Consider the following 26134-nt stretch of genomic DNA (forward strand, 5'->3'; position numbering starts at 1 on the left):
GATCCTCACTAGGGTCGCGGGGGGTGCTGGAGCCTATCCCAGCTGTCTTCGGGCAGTAGGCGGGGGACACCCTGAATCGGTTGCCAGCCAATCACAGGGCACACAGAGACGAACAACCATCCACGCTCACATTCACACCTAGGGACAATTTAGAGCGTCCAATCAGCATGCCACGCATGTTTTTGGAATATGGGAGGAAACCGGAGCACCCGGAGAAAACCCACGCAGGCCCGGGGAGAACATGCAAACTCCACACAGGGAGGCCGGAGCTGGAATCGAACCCGGTACCTCTGCACTGTGAAGCCGACGTGCTAACCACTGGACTACCGGGCTGCCCATATATATATATATATATATAGTCATCCACACCTGAAATAAATATCTTGAGCGCAAAAGTGATGTCAACGTTTTGCAGATCTTCGACAAGAGAGACGAGCAGCGCACGGCTGAATAGGATAGCCAGGGAACATCCTGAGGAGGTGGTTGCTTCAGGACCGCTTAGTATGGGGAGGAGGGCGGGGGGGAAAGATGAGTCACCAGCCTGTAATACGATCTTATGAACGGGAGGTCTCACAAGTCTCCCTGGCTTTTTAGCGTCTCTGGTGTGACATCACTGTGGGATCTGTGCCATCTCGCAGCCTCTGTTGGAGACTCGCTTCATTCATGAAAGTCCAAACTGCAGCTTCCATTCTTGTGATGCAACGATACAAGCGTCGCATGCAACTAAGCCCATACAATGGGACAATATGCCTTTAATCATTCAACTGAACTATAATTAGCCTTACAGAGTTTATTCAGTGAATGACTGTGGGTTGGTGTGAGAAGCGGCTCCTTGATGCTTTTCCTTGCTCTTAAAAAACAGTTTCAGTCCATTTTCTGTGGCTACGTATTCACTTGCTGTGGGTATTAGGGAAAAAGTTGTGGGTTCAGGTAAAGGTCGGATAATTAAGCTCCACCACAATATTTCCAAATATCCCATATGATGCATCGAGTTCCAGTTGCAGCAGAAAAAAAAGGATGCCTCGGTTTTTATGCCAAAGCCTTTCAATTGGTATTTTAAGGGATGTGCATCTACCCACAGCTAACCGGAGGCGGCAGTCGTATCTGGGAGAACGTCTGACGGAGATCTTATCAGGACCCATGGTCTGCGAGCATGGGCTCATACACCCGACGGATCTAAAAGGGAGCCCATTCAGCACGGCACTCCGGTTTTAAGAGCGCTGCTTGTTCAATCAGCTGTTTCGATTTCCATCTCGGTTCCAAGGACCAGTCATAAAAGTGTGGAACCAGCTCAAATCGACATGAAGGCCAGACTGCTCCCAAAGCAGGACAGACGGACGGCGCTGGCGACATCCGAAACACAAAGCCGGACCGCGCCTCCTGCACAGACCGTGATGCTGAAACCGTCGTTTTATTCTTAGACAGCAACCACTGTATTTTGGCTGCCCTGTTGGAGCACAAGCCTGTGGTGTTGTGTCGAGGCTGTGCAGCACGAGGCCACTCCTGCTTACATCTGTCATTGGCAATGAAGCTGGAGCGGTCGCGAATCATCACCACCGCAGACACTCCGGCTACTGAAGTAGACAATAAGTGAGACTAATACAACACGGCTGACACACAATTCCTTCTATTTCCTCTCCATAAGTCTCGGAAATCACATCAGCTTACGATGTGCTAGTGCGATTGGCTCCTGCTTAACCCTCTGCCCTTGGGCCTTAAGGGACACTGAACATCGTTTCACGCAGAGTTCGATGGTACTTTTGCTTTGCGGCAAGTGAGGAAAGGAAACTGAACAGCTTTGAGCATGATGTGGTTGCCAATGTGCTTGCGTAACTGCTTCTAAGCAAAGTTCTGAGTCTTTAAGTGTGAAAAGGCCTGTGGTTTAGGTGTGCCTCAGGTTTCGGTAGTACACTCTACACAGTACATCACTCAACCTTCTTTTCTTCTTCAAGTAAAAAAATAAAAATTAAAATTAAAGGAGCGTAAAGACTGTCATTTGCCACCTATAAAATTACAATTAATAGTTGAACCGAGCTAAAATTAAAAATAAAAAATATCTTTGTAGTCCCCCAATATAGGCCTCACAATCTCACACTGCTGTCAATGTCACTCCACTGAGTTCAATATTTAGAATTTTACCAAGCATCTTCCCACACCAAGCAGGAAAAAAATAAAATAAAATAAAACATCCAGTTGTTCCACTGGAGAATACAGGTGGTTTGAGTACAGGCCCCCGTAACCGTTGTAAACAAACAGGAGATGCTGTGGGACTGTTTGGGCATGAAACCAAACAGACGATCCATCTGACAAACAGTTTACTCTGTGTTTTGCAATTTTTCCACAAAACATGGCCTGTTTCTTTCATCTAAACTGAAACATTGTGCAACCGGGTCCCTTATGCAAGTGTGCATTATTTGTGGCAGTCAAATCATCACCCCCCCGCCAGTTCCTCTGGACTAAACCGAGACCCAAGTCCTAGTGGTGGGAAAGTATACATGCGCAGGAGATAAACTATGGGCTACAGATGGATACTTGATAAATAAATGCCTCCCCCATACTAGTGTCTTCATCCCACATGCTTTACATTCCATCTCCGTATTACAATCACTAATGTATGTCACTCAGCTTTCTTATGTGTATCTCTCATGTGACCAAACGTGCCTCGTGGCCTGAGTGGCAAGACTGCTTCAGCACCAGATTAACGACTTTTCTATTTTAGGCTCGATGTCGACTCTGTGGCTATTAGGAGCATTAAAACATCTGGCAACATCCCTCAGTTTGCTTTGCTTTAAGATACATTTGAGTGTTTTTTTTTTTTAAGCTCACCAGCTGAGCTCATAAAAGTTTCAAAACAAGTCCGTCAGATTAGTGGAAATTTACCACTCAAGTGTTTTGCAATCCGAGATGGGTTGGATTTGAATTGATCATGGACGATAAAAAAATCTGCTTCTTGTTGTCTCTCTATGACTCATCCCCATGAAAGTGTTGGGTGCTGGGGGGGGTGCATTCGAGTCACACTATCAGTGTGACTGGTCATGACGCAAAAACAAATGATCACGTCTTGTTAAATTGTTGCCTATTGACTCACAATGTGACCACCTGACCATGTAAATATGCATTAAACAAACACTAGAACAATTCCTTGGAAGCCAGAAACTTTTCTCTTGATGCATAAAGTACGTATCACGCGGTCCGAGAAAACGTCTGAAATAACTGAGACGCATGTCATGTCGTTAGTTGATGTAATTAATAAAAATAGAAACCAAAAGGAAAAAAAAAAACAACCACTGTGGAAAAATGTCTTGAATAGTCGTTGACATGTCTAGGATAAACTGTATTTAAGACTTTGGCAAGTAATTTGACTCGGTTAGGCAGAATACAGTCAAGTACACTTTGTTGAACAACACCCAAATAGAGCAATTTGTTCAGGCAATTTTGTTTTCAGGTATCGCACAAAGCAAGGATCAACACCTCACACAAAAGCATGTCCTCTCTCAAAATGTCTTGCGGTCTTTCCAAAAATAAAAAAAATCTTGACATTTATTGGCCTCCTGAAAATATTTTTCTCCTACTCCACAACAACCACCTAAACACGAGGCAGCAAAGAGTTGGACTTGACAGAGCCTCCCGCCTAAACACGCCTTTCTTTATCAGGTTTGTTTGGCAAGTCATTCATTCAGTCCAACATTAATGCTTCTCTACAGTTGTAGTCCACTTGCTCACCTTCTGCCAAAAACCTTGCACGCCGTGTGAGCAGGTGTTGTGCAGAAAGCACTTGGGAAAAGAGGAAACAAGCAAACACAAATCTGGAAACTATGTAGCAATCTCAATCAGCAGCATGGGCCCAAGTAGCGAAACAAACCAGCCGGGTCCCTAGACAGCGGACTAAAACTGAAAGAAAACTTCTATTATAGAATAGAACCTGCCTCAATGAATGGGCCTAAGGATGTCATGTGACTGACCCCCTCGTGTGCATTTGTTTACAGCACCATGTTGATTTACAATGGACAGCAATGATAAAATTAGCATTTATCAGTCAACATGCTGAGCAAGTGAATACGCATTTGACTTTGATGCTAAGGACATAATGAGACACATGCGCAAGACGGACAGGTTGGATTCTTACTAGGGCTCGGAGTCCTACACAAAATCTACATCCACTACGGTTATTGACATTAATGACCAGATCAACTGGAATGGGTTACTCATTGCATTTTTGCCACCCCCCCCAAAAAAAAACATCATAGTCCAACAAATAAAACATCCATTTTGATCAAAATGGTAACTTGCGTGCATTTAGACTGAGTATGTAGCTCGTTGTCTTTATCAAAGCCATATTCACTTAACTATGTTAATATGGTGCATTGACGCAGCATGTCAACCCACGGAAAAATTTTCCTTTTTAGTTTAGTCATACCATGGCCAGCAATTGTACCGTGATGTTTTATTTTTTTTCCCTTTAGTCCCATTTTATATCCATCTTTTGTGTTGTACTAGCGCCACGCTAGCATAAACGCTATGCTAAATCATCTCTCAGCGCCGGTCTAAGTTTGCAAAGTCCCTTTCATTTATTATCCGGCCAACAGCCATACAACTACTTCAAGCGACTGCTCGAGTGTAGTGAATACATGGCACTAAGGCCATGTGCACTCCCCGTGTAAATACTGTAAGTCAGACAAAAGGAGAGGGGACGTGTCATCCAAAGCTTCCTCTCTGACGACAATATGCTTTCACTATTCTGACTGGAATGGGAAGATTATTATCTGTCCTGCCAAAATGGCATTGTTTACATTTGGCACAGTACATTGTGGAATGCGCGACGCCAACGTCAAGATTATGTGGAGCCATGAAGCAGAACCAACAAAATCCTAAAGATCCACCCGACTGTGTTACAGATACTATGTAGACCGACCGTCACGTTCAGTGAGGAGGCAAAGGGCCGACTCCAGACTACATGAAGGTGAGGGGGTGTGAAACTGAAGGAGTCAGAGGAACACATTGGGAGAAAGCGGATTGAGTGGGAGGGTGAACAAAGCATTGGAAATAGTTTAAAAAACTTGTTTTATTTCGTCTGCCAAGCCAGATGTTTTCTCTTCACGCTAATGCTTCAGTTGTGCAATGTGTGAGCATAAAGACAGGTTGCAGACACTTCTCATCTTAATTTTTCAGCATGTTGATAAGCCGCCGGAACCATTAGTTGGCCGCACCTCGCGCGGTCTTTGGCCCTTTCAAAAACCCGCCGCCCCTTCCCCAAGCTCACAGCATATGTTTGCTATTTAGCAGACTGCTGGCGTAACACGCCTTGCTTTATGACTAAGTTTTATAAGCAATGATTAAGGCTTGCATTCTCTCGGGAAACTAAGATAGGGCCCGACTAAGTGTCATGATTACATGTTTAGGCGGGCAACGCGGCAGATGACAAGGAAGCAATGAAGGAAATGCCAACTTGATGTTACATTGAACTGAAAAGTAAGGTGGGTCAATCTGTAAACCATTTTCGATTTGTATTTGCAAGATCTTAAATCTTTAGAAACATAGTAGTCATTCACAGTCGTCATCTCAAGGTCTTGTAAAAATAATTGTTCCAGAGAATTATATCAACATCAAAGCTCAAATGTCTATTTCATCACCATGCCCTGCCCGCTTAATTCAATGACTGATCATCTGATCGACTGTGGGTGACACGTGACATAAAGAGGGACATACTGACCTAGAAAGGGCTTTGATTCGGTACACCATTTAGTTCCCAATTTGGCAAAACTGTAACATAGACAATAATGGGGAACAAAAAAAACATGGGCATGGCTAGCTTTAATTGGCTCAATTCATTGACAGACCACATCAAACAAAACTCTGATCGGCCAAACAATGTTTGCACAGCTGCCAGGCGGCCGCGTACGAGCTAACTATGGCACATATTACACAGCACACGCTACAAAAAGTGCTGACACAAAGACACTAAAGCGAAAAGGAATCGTACGCAAAACATCGCTCAGGCATAACTCTCCTAAGCCATACCAGAGTGGGAGGCACAGCAGAAGAATTGAGACGTCTTAAAAAAGGCTCTCAAGACGAATGAGCGGAATACCACTTTGAACGCAGCATTTTTATCAGATAAAAGTTTGCCGTCTGAACTCCTGCTCCTCTTTGCGGCCATGCATGACGCATGATCAACAGGAACATTCCTGTCTTTCGCTAAACCCTGACCTTAATGCCTAACCAAGACAGCTGGAATTTTCTTCTCACTCCAAACTGGAACTGACTGACAACTTTCTCCAATATTCGATTGGAGAAAAACTCCCAAGGCCTTCCATTTCAAAATACGGCCATATCTTCAAATGGAAGACATTGGATTGGACTGACGGGCCTTATTTTAGCATACAAATATTATGCCGGGCTATTACAACAGTGGGCTTTTGCCCACTGTTAATTATTTATCGTAAATTGCAGAGTTCGACTCACTGTCCATGATGACGTCAGGCAAGTTTTCAGCTCAGTGAGCATCGAAGCCCATCCACAGTGTCTGATCGACCATCACGTTACTTTGGTTTAAAAAAAAAAAGTAGAACATGCTATGTTTGCATTTTAAAAGTGATGCACTTATTTTGATGTGCACGTACGTCTTCATATGTCACTGTCAATTCTATCATATGTCCCAGTCGGTCATCGAGCTGCATATCGAATGATTTGGGAGTCTCAATTGGGAGCGGCTTACGAGTTGATCATTTGTGGTCAAAATATCAGCACTTTGAAAACATTTCATGTCTCTGAACTTTAAGGATGTTGAAATGTAACTTAAATAAATGCATGTAGAGTCAAGTTTTTTTTCAATTTCACACTAAAATTGATTTCTTCAGTTTCTATAGCAATCCGAACAAACTATAAGTTTACCAATGTCCAGGAACCAATTGGGTTTGATCTCAAAGGTTCCATTGTAGACCATTTCAAAATCTGTGTTGGATTCCAACTCTTGTAACTTGGCTTAATAAGGAACTGATTACATGACTGGGGAAGTACAAAAATGCAATGTTGGCCTTCATTGGATGCCCCTTTGACCTTGACAGTTTTTGAGTTCCCACCCCTGGAGAGAGTTCAGTGACTTTGGCTAGATTGAAACTTCACACTTGCCAGATGAAGAAAGAAAAATATATGGAAAGCCTATTAACTCATTTAGCTTATTAGCATTATGGATATGCAACATGTGCTTGCAGGTGTTCCGGGAAACCAGGTGGACACGGAACGAGCCCTTGTGCCATCCAAAAAGTGTAGTTGTCATGTATTAAGTTATTATCCTTACCGGTGAGGATTTGTTTTTACGTTGTTCAAATGAGCTTCGTTGGAATGATGCCTTTGTATCTTCAGGCTAATTTCTTCTGCTACGTTTGCTTGCGAAATTTAGGCCCATTGTTCTCAATCAGAGCAGGACGCTTTTCCTTTTTTTAATTAGCACACTTTAGTTCAGATAGTAAACTGTAGGCGCACAAGAGGATGCATTCATTTCACGTACAGTATTGCGTAAGCCTAAATTATTTTTGCAAGATAACGTGCACCGTATTAACACGATCACTGGAATGAAACGTCAGCACGGGTACTGACAAGGAGAGGGCTTGACGCAGTAAGTCAGGCCCGACTTGACATGATTCACACAAACCAAGTCAGTTTTTTAAAACCGCACTTGAGCTGCGAAGGCACAGGAGGCTAAAAGCTGCAATTAAGTGCAAATAATGCAAATGCCTAAAAATAAACAGACACAGACAAAGCGAGTGAAATCCACAAGTCTTAAAACCTAGCTGACAACAGTTGTGGTCTTTCCCCGGATTGCCCCTGGAGTAAGCCAAGAGTTCCAGGCAAGCAGGGTCAGCAGATAGGCAAAAACCTCAACACTGCAGATTCATCACCTCAGCCCGCCTCAAAAAGCCAAGCGGCTAAGAGAATGGGGCTACTAAAAGGAGGGAGGAGGGAGGGAACAGGACCAGGGAGTTGGTGATGGAGGGGACTCGAGAGCCTCCCTTACTGACAGCAGCCTTGGCGGGGTCAAGGATGAGAGTTAAGCTGGAGATAAACACGGAATTCGATTGGGATCAAAGCGAGAGTGAAATTCACACTCAAAAAATAAAAGCAACGCACGAGGATGGACGTGGGAAAGAAGTTAAGACGTCAAATGGCCGTGCGAACTTTTCCCACTGTTGCATCCTGGTCTCACGTCTTTCAGATCACAACATGATTAATTCCACCATGAAGCAGATGCTATTCTATGATTGCGTCACTGGCACGATTGCATTTTTCTCAAGCGGAGTCCCACATTGAGCAACCGTGAAACTGAAATACGAACGTCATGTGCCTGGTAATTAGCGCCAAACGAATGGATATGATGTACCGTCGCTCCGTCGCCAGCCGCACGACACACACACACACGTAATGTTTAAAAAAACAACTTCAATAAATCCACTCACCGTCCATCTTTTCAGCCTTTATGATTGTCAACGTCGGCTTCATATCGACAGCTGCCGTCATGATCATCAGAGCAATGTGCCGCTTCGACTCTACCCGCTCCGATCACTCAGTATCAGGGAGGGAAACTGGCGCGCGCCGTTCGCTTTGAATGGAGCCTCGTTCTAGTCTCGAAAACTCAACCAAAATTCTGGTTTCGGTCACTTCCAAACTTGGCTGTCTTTCTCCCGGCACACCGTCTGCCCACACTCTTTTTTTTTTCCTCGTTCTTTCGCTCACACTCACACGCTCACTCACTCCTTCCGCTCTGTCCCTAACGAGGGGCGTTGCATCGATGGAACGACGGCAGCTGAGATGGGCGGTGCTTGGCGGGGTTAAGGCGGGAGGGGGAGGAGGAAGGTGGACGGGAGTGCCAGTTGATACACAATTCAATTACACCCCCTCCACACACACACTCGGTCTGAGTGTACCTAGTCCCCAAACCGCCATGACACAGAAGTTTACACATTCCGGAAAATGATGTTGCAGATGTTTCATCGAGATAGAAAAAGAGAGAGTGGAAAATATAGCAATCAGGGGGCTGTTTAACCTGTTAAATGCCATTCCCTTCTCATTTAAAATGTGTATTTCAAGTAATTTAGTGATTTAAGGATGAACCTAATCGGGCCATGTTTCATTTAAGAAGCATTGTCTGGACTAGAATGGCACTCATCAATATCATTTCCCATGATAGTTCACTTTTCAGGATATGCCCTTATAATACGTATTCCATTCAACAGAATGAGTCAAAAACGTTTTCATGATGTCATTACTGAATTGGTTGGGTGAATCTTATCGTTATGTCTACCGTATATCTATCAAAATCAATTTGTGTAGGTGGGGGGGGGGGGGTTCTGCCACAATGAGGAAGAAAAAAAAAGAAAAGGAAAAGGACTATTAAGAAACACCTTCCATGGCAACTGGAAGATTACAGAATAGAACAGTAATTCCCTCTTCTGCTGTGAGCAAAAGAACCTCAAGAACACATTTCTTCCTTCCCCCTGAAATAAAAGCCTCCGTTCCAATCCACCCGCATCACGAACAACCTTGTTTGTACTTTGTCTTGAAAGTATATGAACATCAATAGGACTGCTTGGCAATGCATGCGAGTGTTTCTAAATGGGATGATGTGGATGGAGGCAGAGGAGCCCGGGATATCGATCACGTATGGATTTTCAAACCAGCGCCACTTCAGCAGTTCCATTAGCGGGCCTGGGTCAGGTTTCACTGCCCTGACAGGAGCCTCGTTTGGGAAGTGTGCTGGTGGGTTTCTGTGGCGAAGGGAGTTGCCTCAGCAGCGGAGCAAAGAGGGGGAGAATGGACTGGGAGATGAGGGGGTGGGGGGAGCGGGGGGGAGGGAACAGTGCCTTGTACTTCATCTTAGTCAGTGAGTCTTTCTGAGTGGACATCTTTGTTGTCTGTTAATGAACTCCCTTGTATCTGTTTTTAAAAGGACAGCCTGCGTAATTGGTGCCTTAGGGTGGCAATTCGGGTTTTTACGGTGCTGCTGACTAATACTCGGCGGGTGCTACTCAACACCGGTATAGCTCTATTTGTCTTCCTTGTTCCTTACCATACATTTATTGCAGAAAAAAAGAAGTGTATTAACACAAGTGAAGATTCGAGGAGCACAGGGTAGGTGTTGGGTGAGTTTGATATAATATTTATATTTAAAGTGTGTCAGAATAACCTAGTCTAGGATCACTTTTTGGTTCCCCTTGTAACGGAACAATGCCATTGATGGTTTACTGTACGGTCTGGAGCTACAGTATAAACATCGTTATCTGTTCATTGGGTGACGATAAACGAAAGAACCAATAGAGTGACATACCACAGAATCAAGGAATTCAAAATATGGTTCTCGTCTTCATGACATCATTTGTTTCGACCAAAAGCGGCGTAGTTCAGTACAGACTAGATCGGTGAACCTGATCGGGTTTGCCTACACACCCAGCCGTGGGTATGTAGGTTAGCCTGATGCTAAATGCTGTGACATAACAGCATACCAGTGACACAGCACATAATTAGGCAATGAAGTCAGAACGATAAATACGAGAGGATACGGAACGATGTTTTAACATTTCGTTTTGCTTGTCTTTGAATTAAATTCATTACGTAGCCTACAGAGGCGTCTCATAAACACTGGCACCCTAATCTTGGATGATGGTACGGAGAAAAGTCGAAACCCTTCACTAGTAACGTTCCGATTTCAAACCTTACTATGGGAAGAAATAACAACTGCTTGGATGCTTTACAAAATGGCTGATCTGGACAATGATGAGTTCTGTCCAGCTTGTTTTTTTTTTTAATAATATCATCACATGATCACAAAGATTGCCATGAAATGTGATCAACTGTGAACATTCAGTGACATTATCAGATGCGGCAACATTGCACACTTGCACAAAGTAAAAAAAAAAGACAACCATTGTTGGAAGATACGGTGTCGTTTCCTGCTTTGACAAAGGTACTGCAAGGTACTGCAAGAGCTAAAAATAAACTGCAAAATTCACGGAGAACGTTTGGGCGCAGAAAGTCTGAGAGCAGTTTTGTAATGCTCGTCACCCGCTTACGGCCGTTGCCATGGTTTTGACAGTTGACTGGCGTTGCAGCAGAGCGCATCCAGCTGATGCTGCAGTTTCCCTGGCACATCTGTGTCTCTTGCACGTCTCTAATCTCCAAATGGAGCACCTGCTCCTTTTACCAGACTTTACCGAAAGGTTATTGAATTTGTGGCTGCCGACTGAATGTTGTTTCCCGTTCGTGTCAGACGAACCCCGTCTGCCCGACTTGGGTTGTTTATTTCCAGTAGCGCCGCCCTATACGCATGTTTTTTTTTTTTGGTCTGCATTCATCGTTTCAAATGTAACGGCTCAGACCAAGTAATCGATGCGAAGAACGTGTCTGACAATGTGGCGCTCTGTGTGAATGGGCGTTGATCATGCGATCAATCAGTCGCTCATTCTCAGGCAACTCACCACGGGCACAGATGGGCGATGGACGCGCGCGCAGACAGTGAAACAGTAAAACAGTAGGATCTTTGTGGCTGTTGTCTTGTGGCTCTGTGGTAGCTCTATCAGTGGCTCTGAAGGTGCCACAGGCTTGATGCCCCCCCCCACCCCCTGCTGAGATCTAAGGCTGAGCTGGCTGACTCGCAGCATAACTTAAAGAGCGTTTATTTGCGTGTGCGACTTTCCAATGGTGTTTAATGCGTTCTTGTGCCTCTTTTCTCTTGTGCCTCAGCATTCCAGAGTCTGTTCAGTTTGCGTGGGTGTGTGCGCGGGTGTGCGCGCGTGCTATAAGTGCTTTGGGAAAGTAGAAGAGCCCCCCTGAATAAAGGCTTTTCTGTACAATTAGCTTTGCTAAAAAGGACATCTCTTCCTCCATTAGTGGCACCACGTGCCCCCCCATCACTCCATTGTGCAGATAATTCAATTATCCCCACCCCCCTCCGAGTCTTTTTGCCTCCCAGACCTCCCTCTCATCGTCTTGCCCTCCCCCTTCTCTCCCTCCACCCAGGCCCGTGATGTTGCCAACATGCTCTCAGATAAAGCTCTGCTGAAGCAGCTGAAGGGAAAATGCATCCGTCCGCGGCTCTAATTTGGTTCACACTCAATGAATGAAGGTTGCGGATCGGGTGGGGGGTGGGGGGGGAGTAGACGCACGCAACTCCAGCTTTATCTATCAGTCCTTGCTGAAAACACCACATGACTTTTATTTATGTGTTTGTTTGGGGGTTTTTTTTCATCATACTCATATTTGAACCACAACAACACTCAAGGGTGCCATTTGATTATGAGCTTCAATTTCCCCCCCCCCCCCCAGTTTTCCATTGCTAAATATTAGATTGGGCAGATGGAGAGAGAGAAGCACTTGACAAGATTCTCAACAGTCCGTGTCTTAATGCAAGTATATGTTTGTGCTCAGTTTATTTGCTGGTTGACTGACATTTTTCCAGTCTCTAATATTTTGACCTCACCGCTGCATCGTTTTCTCAGAACAATCTGACTTAACTTAATTCTCCTAAAAGAATTATTCTTCTGTCTCTTCAATAATTCTGACTTGACTTCTCATACTACAATTACTTTTTCTTGAAAATCATGACTTTATCCGAAACTCTCCCCAAAACTTATTTTCTTGGAAAAATTCCAACTTTATTAGATCACTATTTTCTCATGAAAGCTTCACTTTCTTCTTATAGAGTGTTGACTATATCTCGCAAATTGTGATTTTTTTTTTCTAGCATTACGCATTCACGTAAGACCACACTCATATCTTGTACTTGTATCTACAACTTTATTTGTATATTCATTCATTCATCTTCCGAGCCGCTCAATCCTCACTAGGGTCGCGGGGGGTGCTGGAGCCTATCCCAGCTGTCTCCGGGCAGTAGGCGGGGGACACCCTGAATCGGTTGCCAGCCAATCGCAGGGCACACAGAGACGAACAACCATTCGCACTCACACTCACACCTAGGGACAATTTAGAGTGTTCAATCAGCCTGCCACGCATGTTTTTGGAATGTGGGAGGAAACCGGAGCACCCGGAGAAAACCCACGCAGGCCCGGGGAGAACATGCAAACTCCACACAGGGTGGCCGGAGCTGGAATCGAACCCGGTACCTCTGCACTGTGAAGCCCACGTGCTAACCACTGGACTCCCGGGCCGCCCTTCATTTGTATAGTTTTTACAAATTATTTTGCAACATTATTCTTGCCAAATTGTGACTCCTCCCAATAATATGACCTCATTTTATTCCATTCAGACATCACTGACAGGTATGTTGTGCTCCCCTCAACGTCTGAAGAATCCTGCCTAACTCGCATGATGAATTTCGGGGAGCATTACGTGTTTTTCTTCCGTACTGATACAAAGCAAATGTGACGAAATGGCTCAACCAAAGTAAAAATCCATGTTTAGAGCATGTCTGACAATGTACAAGCTACATTTGGGAATAGGTGGCATTCAGCAACTAATCAATCAGTCACTCATTCTCAGGGCTGTTGAACGCAGACCCAGATGTGGAATGGACACACGCATTCAGGGATCCCAACAGTAGGATCTTTGTGGCTGCTATCCAGTGGATCAGTGGCAGTTCTATCCGTGGCTTCTGCAATCTTAAAGGGTCATACTGTGACTTCATAGGGGAAGAACAACTTCGCAATGCCATGTATAAAACAATTGGACGTCACCGAAGAACTCCCTTTGCCTAATACAATCGTAAGAGTCATCGTCAGCAAGCCTTTCGGTACTGCATGTTCTTCAGCCGTGTGCAATTCGTCATTGCAATATGAACAGGAACTGACAAAGTCTTCATAGAAAGTCAGCACACGGAACTCAAGGAAAGGGAAGTTTAAATATTTAGCTGACGCTTTCGATGGGAGCGCCTGCAGAAATCCGAAGTTCAAAATTTGACCTCTGACCCCTAGTTATTGGCGTCCATCACGAGGCATTTTCCGCAAAGTCTTCTCATTGTCGGTATAATGACTGAGCACGTTGGCATCATAGTCATCGTTATGATTATTTTTTTTCAGTTGCTGGTTGTTTGGGGGGGGTGGGGGGTGTCACAGTGGTCGACTGGTTAGCATGTATGCCTCAGAGCGCAGTTTTGATTCCTCGGCCTTCCTGTTTGGAGTTTGCATGTTTTCCCCCGTGGCTTTTCTGCGGGTACTCCGGTTTCCTGCCACACTCCAAAAACATGCGTGGCAGGCTGATTGAACACTCTAAATTGTCCCTAGGTGTGAGTGTGAGTGCGAATGGTTGTTCGTTTCTGTGTGCCCTGCAGTTGGTTGGCAACCATTTAGTTCAGGGTGTACTCCGCCTCCTGACAGAAGACAGCTGGGATAGGCTCCAGCACACCCGCAAAGCTCATGAGGATAAAGCAGTTCAGATAATGGATGGAATGATGGAAGGAAGTTCTGCGCATACAGTACTGCACATGCACGTATTGTACATGAAAATTACTGCACTTAGTGGAGTTTGTATGTGTCCTTCACATCCATCGGAAAAATAATTAGACTCTGAAGAACATTCTATGCACTGTATTTTCACAAGCTGTAAATGTCAGGGACAAAGCTGTAAAAAGGGGGGACGGAAGCCATAATCAAGGGTACCACCCCAGTAATAAGCCAATGCATCCCTTGAGGTCCATGAATGTGTAAAATACAGTAAACCTGAAATATGTTGCGTGTTTTCTGACTTTATGCCCGTGACCTCTGAACAGTGATAAAGGGAGCACAGCAGCTATACAGCACATTCCTCCGCAGTTGTCTGTCGCTTTTCCGTGTTTACACTCTTGTTTTGTTTTATTGTTGGAGGGGGGAAGTGTGCGCTGGCCTGATTAGCATCACTGTTTCCTCCTTTCCCATAACCCCCCAAAGACCCCCGGCGGGCCCCTTGTTTACTTGGAGAAATAAAAAATGGCCCTGCACCCGTGTGGACGTGCCCCTGAAAGGCCCCCTCCCAATATTCCCCCGCGGCGCTCCACACGTCACCCCCCCTGCTCCACGCCCACTCGACTCCTCTTCTCCCACCATGAGCGCCAATCCCGCTCCTGTGACTTTCCTTCCTCTTATCTGTCCTCTCTGCACAACCTCCTTCCCGCCCACTCACTTCTTACTTTCCACCATGTGATTACCCCCTCGTTTTGCCAAAACACCCACTCCCCCCCTGCCCCCCACCCCGCCCTTCCAAGTGTCCAGCTGTCAAATCACATCAAATAAAACACAGGCCAATGGTCCCTGAGTGCCAGATCACAGCTGTGTGGACTAAATGGAAGGACATTTTTAAAAGTACACTGATCTCAGAGGTGCTAAAGAGTTAATGTGTGTGTGTGTGTGTGTGTGTGTGTGTGTGTGTCTGCTTTGCTGAATGGGAGGATGCTGTAATACAATACTCAACAGAGTGCATGGTGGGAATTTAATGAATGAATCTGCGTCTACAGTGCATCCAATGTAGAACGGTCGTGTGGGTCATTCATGGGCAAAACTGCACATATTGGAATAGGTAGCCCATCACACACACACACACACACACACACTCACACGCATATGCACAGTGAGAGTTTTTACAAGGAAGGTTCACACCAGCGCGGGTGTCAGATAGTGTGAGTGTATTATGGTGCTGGGCCAGTATAAACATGACCATGGCATGGCTGTAGGCTGTCAAGAAGCACACTGTGTGACATCAGGCTCTGGGCCAAACATGCGATGGTCCCCTCGCATCCAACATCTGCTCTGGACTCTTTCTCATACAATCAACATGTCACTTTTATACCCCCCCCCCCCATTTTGTCTTCACAGCGGGTGGGTGGGAGTATGAGTTTCACCCTCTGAGGAAAGTTGGAAATTTTTACTGTTTTCATTTTTTTATTTGTATTCATCGGTCACCTTTTCCTTCAACAAGTTAAAATTTATACTCCCCCCCCCCCCCTAAATTCTTGCAGTGGATGAGGATGCAGTATAATGAGTCAATATTTGTCATGCAAGTCCGCACTTATTCACAGTACACTCACTTTTAGAATATCAGTGACAGATTTTACTTCACATATAAGGAGTGCACTTATGTAAGTAAGCCCTTGCTGTAAAACTGGAAGCTTAAATAAAGTGACCACTCCGATATTGTATTTTGTCAAGTATAGTACTCGAAAATTAAATGCCCCACGGGAGCAAAAATAAATTCATACATTGTCACATTTTGTTGTAAAACAGTAGTGCATTTACGGCACAGGTGTCAAACACGAGGCCCTGGGGCCAAATACGGACCGTCACTTAATTTTCTGCAGCCCGCAGCAGCAAAACTTGCGCATCCGCTTCCATGATTCTTGCAGAAATATCAAACAAAATTTTGAAATGTCAGATGTAAACATAATAACAGATATGTTTCAAGTGATTTGTCTTATTCAGCCCCCTTTTACAATATCTTGAACAATAGTTGCACAAATTATTATCCTTGATGTCCAATTTCTCAACTCAACTGTATTTATAGAGCACTTTAAAACAACCATCGCTGTATACTAGTTATCAATCAGTTGTCGTGTGCATGTAATAATATGAGGAGATGAAACATTTGTATGGTTTCACAGCCTCAAATAGCCCTCTGCGGGAAACCATAACTATCATGTGGCCCGTGAGAAAAATAAGTTGGACTCCCTGCAAAATAAGAGGGAACCATATTCTTGTGGTTCCCATTGTTTTCTTGACCACAAAGGAAAACCTTTTCATCCAGGTACCACTGGACAACTTCAACACGACGTTTGCCACCTGAACATAACCTGCCATTATGTGCCAATCTGATTTATTGCCTTGAATGTGAATATATTGTTTGCTAATTTACAACACTGTAACAGGCTGGTTTCATTTAAATGATAGCTAATTCATGCAGTGTTGGATTCTTTTTATCCGTTTGTATTAGTCAGGGACAATACTTTTACACGATAACCTAAATTCCGTAGCCATTGACATTTAACATGGAGCATATTGCGTTTCGATAGTCACTTCTTATACCAGTGAACTGATGGGTCAAAAAAACAAAAGCCTCGACAGACACTAGAAGATTCTTATCAATATCTCCAGGTGGCTAGAAAGCTCCTCAAAATACTGTGGAAATGGTCGAGGATTTAGGAACAGAATGACCCCCCCCCCCCACATCACCACCACCTACCCACCCAAAAGATAAGGTCACAGCTAGGTCACTTTTTTCCACTTAGCAAAGTTTATATCAACTCTTTTGCGCTTGGAGCAACCAAATCAAAGCTGCAAAAGAGTGTGTGTGTGTCTCTGGCAACAAACACCAGCAAATCCCATCAAATACCGGCTCCTTTTCATACACACACACTCACACACACAAACATTCATGCATACGCTTTGCATTGCTCAAGAGACCAAATCAGAGTCTTGGGAAAAAGCTGGCCACCCTTTGCCCCAATAATTCCTCTGTCTTGGCCCCGCATCCAACCAAGGGAGGTGACAGGAGAAAGCACCCCAGCGGCCTTACACTAACACTGTAGCGTGCGTCCCAGGCTGCCAGCATCAATCACGCTTGAGGATGAGAAGAGGCCAGAGTCAAATGCACTGGAAAGAATGTTCCAGTTTAAAATAAAACACTCATGACAAAAGAAGAAAAAAAAAAGCCATGGAAAAACCCAGAGAAAAGAAAGGCATGAGGAGGAAACTAGTGGTGCGGGTTTTCTAGTAAAGTCAATGTCATGCGGTCGAGTCTCACCAACAGCACATGCAAAACAACAATGTGTGCACGTGGCACTGATAAAGTAATGATAATAATAATGACAAAGTATGGGTGAGGATCCCAAATACTGCGAGGCAAAGTCATTTCTTTGCTACGATTTGTTTATCCACAAGGAGCTATTGTGTGAGGGGCACGCATTAATAAATAATGAACAACAGATGTGTGTTTGGTCTTTGTAGTTGGAAGGCAATTTAAGGAGGGGGTTGGGGGGGGATTATTGACATAAATGATGAACAAGGAATGCAAGGAATACTCAGTCCAGCTCGACAAATGATAATACTGGATATGATGAAAACATTTTAATACTAAGACAATAAGGAAAACAAATTTTATAAGAATAGTGTTGTAATTATCAGACTAAGGGCGGCCCGGTAGTCCAGTGGTTAGCACGTGGGCTTCACAGTGCAGAGGTACCGGGTTCGATTCCAGCTCCGGCCTCCCGGTGTGGAGTTTGCATGTTCTCCCCGGGCCTGCGTGGGTTTTCTCCGGGTGCTCCGGTTTCCTCCCACATTCCCAAAATATGCATGGCAGGCTGATTGAACACTCTAAATTGTCCCTAGGTGTGAGTGTGAGTGTGAATGGTTGTTCGTCTATGTGTGCCCTGCGATTGGCTGGCAACCGATTCAGGGTGTCCCCCGCCTACTGCCCGGAGACAGCTGGGATAGGCTCCAGCACCCCCCGCGACCCTAGTGAGGATCAAACGGTTAGGAAGGTGAATGAATGAATTATCAGACTAAAGCCTGAAAAGTGATGATTTTACCGAAGGCTGACCTGTATTCACATTCACCACACTGTGCAGAGGTGACGAGTTTCGATTCTGGCTTCGGCCTTCCTGTGTGGAGTCTGCATGTTCTGCCCGGGCCTGCGTGGGTTTTCTCCGGGTACTCCGGTTTCCTCACACATTCCAAAAACATGCATGGCAGGTTTATGGAACACTTGAAACTGTCCCTAAGTGTGATTGTGAGTGCGAATGGTTGTTTGTCTATGTCTGTGATTGGCTGGCAACCATTTCAGGGTGTACCTGCTGCCTGGAGACGGCTGAGATAGACTCTATGAATCATTGTGAATTAAAACATTAAGTTTGCAGTCATCGTTTAATAAAATGAGAGTCAAGTTATAAAATAAGATGAGAAAAAAGTCATAAGTCAAAAGAAGGAAAGAGACCACGTCTGTAATTTTCTGAGAAATACAACATAAAACGAATTCATTTTATTTTGTTTATCGATCCAATCGTATCATTCGTATTCGTATACGAATGATATGACAAGATTTCATGTACTGTAGTTTGACATGATTCGTTGAAATGAAGACTTCATATTATTTTATAATTCATTCTTTCATTCATCCTCCGAGCCGCTTGATCCTCACTAGGGTCGCGGGGGGTGCTGCAGCCTATCCCAGCTGTCTTCGGGCAGTAGGCGGGGGACACCCTGAATCGGTTGCCAGCGAATCGCAGGGCACACAGAAACGAACAACCATTCGCACTCACACTCACACCTAGGGACAATTTAGAGTGTTCAATCAGCCTGCCACGCATGTTTTTGGAATGTGGGAGGAAACCGGAGCACCCGGAGAAAACCCACGCAGGCCCGGGGAGTACATGCAAACTCCACACAGGGAGGCCATGGCTGGAATCGAACCCGGTACCTCTCCACTGTGAAGCCGACGTGCTAACCACTGGACTACCGGGCCGCTTGCTTTTACTTATATAATATATATAATATATATTTATATTTTTTTCTGCATGTATTTATTTGCTTTAATTTTTTTATTTTATTTTTTTTTCCTTTACAGAGCCCACTGTTTATGCATTGAATTTCATACTATCCTGATTTGATTTGGAACAATGACACAACGTCCTCAGCAAAGGTCAAATGATGATTAAAGGTGCCTTGGGGCGTGCCCCTCCACTCAACAAAGTTTGGCTTGGAATCGAATTAGCTTTTAATCAACGCCGTGAACACAAACACCAAACAAGCTCAATGATGGCGGCAACATTAGAACTGACTTTTTACGATAATATCTTAATGAGGAAAACAAAATACATTCGACAAAGACCTTAGATGTCTAACGTGGCATTTTAAAGTAGCATTTAGCCTCTCATGTGATGATGTGAAGTGTGGATGAAGCAAGAAATCTCCATTTGAATAGCCTGTGGCCAGTTCTTTTCATCGGATAATTTTTTTTTTCTCGAATGTATTCAAGTAGTCCAACCCCTCTCGAGAGAACTGGTACCGGAACCCAGGCTGTGTGTGGAGGCAAGTCCGACTATATCCAGTCGGAAATTCTCTGCCTCACATACCAGCTCGGGCTCCTTCCCTGCCAGAGAGGTGACATTCCATGTCCCAAGAGCTAGCTTCTGCAGCCGAGGATCGGACCGCCAGGGTCCCCGCCTTTGGCTGCCACCCAGCTCACATTGCACCCGACCCCTTTGGCCCCTCTCATTCAGTCGGAAAAGGGTGGAGTGCCCCCTCCGGGTCGGGGAGGAGATCTTACCCCAAGTGGAGGAGTTCAAGTATCTTGGGGTCTTGTTCACGAGTGAGGGCAGGAGGGAGCGGGAGATCGACAGGCGGATCGGTGCAGCGTCTGCTGTGATGCGGACGTTGTATCGGTCTGTCGTGGTGAAGAAGGAGCTGAGCCAAAGGACGAAGCTCTCAATTTACCGGTCGATCTACGTCCCAACCCTCACCTATGGTCACGAGCTATGGGTCATGACCGAAAGAACGAGATCCCGGATACAAGCGGCCGAAATGAGTTTTCTCCGCAGGGTGTCCGGGCTCTCCCTTAGAGATAAGGTGAGAAGCTCGGTCATCCGGGAGGGGCTCGGAGTCGAGCCGCTTCTCCTCCACATCGAGAGGAGCCAGATGAGGTGGCTTGGGCATCTGATTCGGATGCCTCCTGAGCGCCTCCCCGGTGAGGTGTTCCGGTCATGTCCCACCGGGAGGAGACCCCGAGGAAGACCCAGGACACGCTGGAGAGACTATGTCACCCAGCTTGCCTGGGAACGACTCGGGATCCCCCGGGGAGAGCTGGAAGAAGTAGCTAGGGAGAGGGAAGTCTGGGCTTCCCTGCTAAAGCTGTTGCCCCCGCGACCCGGCCCCGGATAAGCGGTAGATGATGGATGGATGGATGGATTGGATGGATGGATGGATGTATTCAAGTATTTTTATATGGCTTTGTGACGAATGAAGATTGCTTTTCTTCAGTGTGAAACCACATGCATCGCATTAAACGATGATCATGATTTATTTGACTAGACGATCGAGATTGCTGTTCTTTGGCTTTGATATCTAGCAACATTGCATTTGCTGAGTGTCACGGTGGACGCAATGTTTCCCTCGCTTGAACCAGATGATGCTGGGTTTCATTTCAGCTTTGGTTCGCTGCTCATTCCCATAACAGACTTTAAAATGCTGTATTCTGTTGTAATGATAGTTACCAGAGCAATTGAATCTGTCATTCGTATGGTGGGACGTGGTGTTTTTTTTTAATAGTTATATAGTTCGCAGGTCTCAAACTCAAGGTCCGGGGGCCAGATCTGGGCCGCCACATCCTTGTATGTGGCCCGCAAAAGCAACTCAACTTCCATGATGCTTCCTAAAATTTCAAGCCAAATCTCAAATTCTCATATGTAATAAATAAGAGAGATATTGTGAACATTTTCTTGTGACCAAACCTCTCATTAGAGTAACTTACACAACAGTTCAATAAAACCAATATCCTTGACATCTTTTCTCTAGTTTCAGTCAGAACGGCCCTCCGAGGGAAGCGGCAACTAAAATGTCGCCCGCTACAGAAATGGGTTTGACACCCCTGACATAGATAATGATGATCAGTTTAGACGGACACAGTGGGATAGGTATCAATTCAACAGTAGTTATTGTTGCAGAGATTATGCAAAGCTAGTTTTGCCATACCCATCCATTTCCTATACCTCAATATGGTCACGGGTGAGCTGTTGACTTTGGGCAACTGGGTGACCTGAGCTGACATTTGCACCGAAGAGCGCTCGATTGGGACTCAGATGGTTCGAGGTTAGGAGAGAAGTTAGACGGGCACAATAATTTTGCCTTGCAGACTCTGTGCGCTGGCTTGCTCATGTTAACGTCTTACCTGTGGGGCACGTGTCGTGTCCATTGGGGACCTCCTGCAGGGGCACATCATGAGGGTAAAAGGGCTGTGAGGGGTAGTACTGCTGCTGTGGTTGAACGGCAGCAAGGAGATGTAACTGGGGACCCACGACGACACCTCCATTTTGCCTCTGGGTGTAGTAAACAAGACATGGGGTGAGACAGTAATTTATTGTGTTTTGTGGCATGGCGGTTTATCGTCACGGCATTGTTTATGAGGCTTATCACAGAAACGCGATCGGCTCCACTGAAGGGAAGTCAAGATTTGACAACGGAGTAGGAGGGATATGAAATTCTTTGTGGACGTCAGAGATAGTGAAAGATTGCTAACTTGACCATTTTTAGCATGCCAAAACCCGAATTGGTCAATAAACAAAAAGTCTCAATAGATATTGTTGGAGCTTCTGTTTGAATGAAATGAGAACAGGGGAAAAGATATTTTCCCACAAAAGTGAATTTGGATTTTTTTTTTTTAAATAACGCAATGTTATATTTCACACCAACATGCTACATGAGATCAGAGTTGTGTCTGATACGTTTTAATAAACAGTTTCATCTAAAGTTGGATAAACGGGGAATAGTTCCCGTGGTCCAAATTATTTAACGTTATAATAGTTTGACAGCATAAATAACATTCGGAAGGGATTGGAAGCACTTTTCCGATGTAGTAAACATGAGCGATACATCATTATTTATTACAAAAGTTATTGTGCTAGTTTTTAGAAATCAGATTTCAAAGAAATCAGAATTCAAGACCCAAAGGCGGAGATATACTATACATACTCCGGGCGATGCATCATGGTTGTGTTTTGTTTACAGCACCCAACTTGGACCGGCTGGCAGAGTGACTGACAATCTGATAAGCGTCCCCTGTACAAGCACTGCAACATTTATCAGTAGCCAGTGGCCAGCTTTCTGGATGGCTACCATCGTGGCGGATGGTAGGGCAATTTATGAGACCCTTTAATGTCTGAGTGGGATGTAACCATCTCCGATCAGTGCAGTCAGCCAACAGGGGAGAGTTAGATTGCATGAAGGCCCACACCATGTTGGATGGATTTGAGGAGAGAGGAGTTGAGATAACGCAATACTTGTAAATGCACATGGTCAGTGTGTGTGTTGGAAAATGAAGGGGGTGGGTTAACAGTGGTCAAGAAATAAATATCTCACTAATTTAGGCTTGTTTTTGTATATTTTCTTTCACAATGTCTGTACATTATTCATTCATTCATTCATTCATCTTCCAAGCCGCTTGATCCTCACTAGGGTCGCGGGGGGTGGTGTAGCCTATCCCAGCTGTCTCCGGGCAGTAGGCGGGGGACACCCTGAATCGGTTGCCAGCCAATCACAGGGCACACAGAGACGAACAACCATCCACGCTCACACTCACACCCAGGGACAATTTAGAGTGTTTAATCAGCCTGCCATGCATATTTTTGGAATGTGGGAGGAAACCGGAGCACCCGGAGAAAACCCACGCAGGCCCGGGGAGAACATGCAAAGTCCACACAGGGAGGCCGGAGCTGGAATCGAACCCGGTACCTCTGCACTGTGAAGCCGAGGTGCTAATCACTGCACTACCGGGCCGCCCGTCTGTACATTATGTATCTATTTATTTATTTATTGGTTCTGCCACTGGAGAAAGTTCGTAAGCACTGGGTGGAAACATTCAGGCCTTTCTGTCTCTTCAGCTCAATGTCCGGAAACTACAAGCAGTCGTCACTGGGGTTCCCGTGCATGAGAAACACTGATTTTATCATATGAGTAAACTATTTTACATATACATTGTACTTTTTTGTGTTGTTTTGGTTTGTTTTATTGGCCATTTTAAAAATCCAACATAGTCCTTGACCACAAAGGTTTTGGACACCGGCAGTCCAGAGTAATCATTACTTTGGAATTAGGGTAATTTCAATCAAAGTAATTTGTACTGAATGTTTGTGAGGCTACTGAGAGACGCTGACAAAACCAATGCGGCGTCTTCTGATGATTCTCATCCATTCAAACAAGTTTGTGCCACGTTCACCTTATGACCAAGCTTGGCCTCATATGCAAGCGCTTCAATTCCAAAGGCCAACCTCACCACCCGAGCCAATTAGGACCAGCAGAGATGTAACCTTCTATGTTTTCCATCAGACCGGCGTGGGGTTCCCATTAGCATATAACCTCCGTCTTTTATCCTAATGCGCTGAAGCTCTGCATACAAATGGAGGCATTTGTGTTGCTGCTCCTTGGCCTGCACCCTTCAAACCCTCACCTGCCAGGAATCCCAATGTTCCCCGCTACTTCTGACTCGGTTTTATTTGGAAAGAACTGCATCCAGCGCGCTGAGTGGGTGGCTTAGCAAAACAGAGTCAGAGATGCTCCGACTCCAATTGGACTAGTTAGTTCAAGGTCAGAGGCTCCTCTGTCCCCTCACAAGCGCCAAAAGAAAAGTACATGTTGGTGCAGGGTGATTGTGTCACACGAAAGCGTGTGTGAGGGCAATGACAAAAAAATCTTGGACAAAATCACAAAGCACACCATGTTCGGCGATATGGAAGGCCACCGTACATGAGAAAGAACAGGAAAAATAATTCTGAAATGCAGAGTTGAAAACACACGGCTCACAATCTGGCAAATAATCTCCTCACCCTCCCTGGCTGGCTGTGTGGTAGGTAGTCTGAGGTAATTTATGAGGGGGGAGAAGTGGGGTGGGAGTCTTACCATCGTGGTCAGACGGTCACAGGGGTGAAGGGCTGGATAGGAAGAAACTGGATCCACGTAGTAACTCATCACGGACACTGCGGACAGCAGAAGCTGGGCCTGTTGAAGGGATCAACACGGCAAGGGATGAAGCAGCGAGAGGTGAGCCATCAATCACATACTGTTTATACTTAGTGTGTGGTGTGTGTGTGTGTGTGTGTGTGTTTATGAGTAAATGCTAGACATAAGGGTGGGAGGTGGGATGGAGGAGTGAAGGGATCGCCTGCTTTTCCCTAGTTAAAGAAAAAAAAATCCTAGTCCTAATCCTAATGGTGGGCGGCCCGGTAGACCAGTGGTTAGCACGTCGGCTTCACAGTGCAGAGGTACCGGGTTCGATTCCAGCTCCGGCCTCCTTGTGTGGAGTTTGCATGTTCTCCCCGGTCCTGCGTGGGTTTTCTCCGGGTGCTCCGGTTTCCTCCCACATTCCAAAAACATGCATGGCAGGCTGATTGGACGCTCTAAATTGTCCCTAGGTGTGAGTGTGGGCGCGGATGGTTGTTCGTCTCTGTGTGCCCTGCGATTGGCTGGCAACTGATCCAGGGTGTCACCCGCCTAATGCCCGAAGACGGCTGGGATAGGCTCCAGCACCCCCCGCGACCCTAGTGAGGATTAAGCGGTTCAGAAAATGGATGGATGGATAATCCTAATGGTAGTGTAGTGGTTCACATAACATTGGATTCGTTTCCTACAGTATTCACTCTTGCCCTGTGATTGACTGGCAACCAGTTCTTTAAGGAGTCAATTCTTCACCCCAAGCCCACTGGGATAGGCCCATACTGTCAACAAGATAAGGAGCATACAAAATGCATCCATGGAAAAGGTCATCGTTCCATAAAAGGCAGTTGATGGGTTGGAAATTGATTTGGAAACACAACCTTTCCTCTTTTTTTTGTTTTTTTTTTCCCCAGTCAGACACGGCTGCTATAGACATATCCACCCATCTTACCACTTATCCTTACTATATAGAGTGTGCTGGAAAACCTATCCGAGGTGACTTTGCATGAGAGGCGGGGTGCACTATCCACTTGCAGGGCGCATATAAGCAAATAATCATTCACATTCCCACCTAAAGATCATTTAGAATCGTCAATTAACCTATCGTGCATTCTTTGCAATGTGACAGTAGGGCACCGTGTGTGTGTGTGTAAAAAGAAAAAGTATCATGCAATGTCAGTAACAAACGTGAGGTGGCCAATATATTACAAGCACATGATTTGTATGATTGGCTGAAATTGCTGAGCAGAGGGGAACAAATCAGTCCTGAAGGGACAAAAGAAATGTGGTTTCATTATGAAAAGCTGCAACGGATTACAGTATGTTGTCATGAATGCCATGAGTAGGTCAGCTGTCACATAACAGAGTAAGTTGAGTGATCATAATATTGACTACGTTAGATTGTCAACTATCCATCCACATCCTTTTTTTTTTTTTTTACTTCATTTGGCGTGCGGGTGATCTGGAGCTAGGTGGGGTGCACCACCCTGGAATGGTCAAGGGCCCCCAACAAACAATCATTCGCACTC

General features: G+C 45.2%; 1 protein-coding gene across 4 annotated transcripts in view; it reads right to left on the minus strand.

Moving 5' to 3' along the window:
* The window catches only part of ets1 (v-ets avian erythroblastosis virus E26 oncogene homolog 1), a 36023-nt gene extending 11340 nt beyond the window's left edge, over nt 1–24683 (minus strand). Inside the window, exons 1-2 of one of the 4 annotated variants that reach the window (XM_052078507.1) lie at nt 24573–24683; nt 21850–21997 (exon numbers count right to left, since the gene is read on the minus strand). In XM_052078507.1, coding sequence (XP_051934467.1) covers nt 21850–21997; nt 24573–24641 — 217 coding nt within the window. In that variant the 5' untranslated portion in view covers nt 24642–24683. Of the gene's footprint in view, nt 1–7774; nt 7900–8453; nt 8784–21849; nt 21998–24572 lie in introns of those variants that run through there. The other 3 variants (XM_052078505.1, XM_052078506.1, XM_052078509.1) reach the window with 3 other exon arrangements.
* Between the last annotated feature and the right edge of the window lie 1451 nt (nt 24684–26134).

This window comes from Hippocampus zosterae, chromosome 10, assembly GCF_025434085.1.
Source record: "Hippocampus zosterae strain Florida chromosome 10, ASM2543408v3, whole genome shotgun sequence".
Taxonomy (NCBI): domain Eukaryota; kingdom Metazoa; phylum Chordata; class Actinopteri; order Syngnathiformes; family Syngnathidae; genus Hippocampus; species Hippocampus zosterae.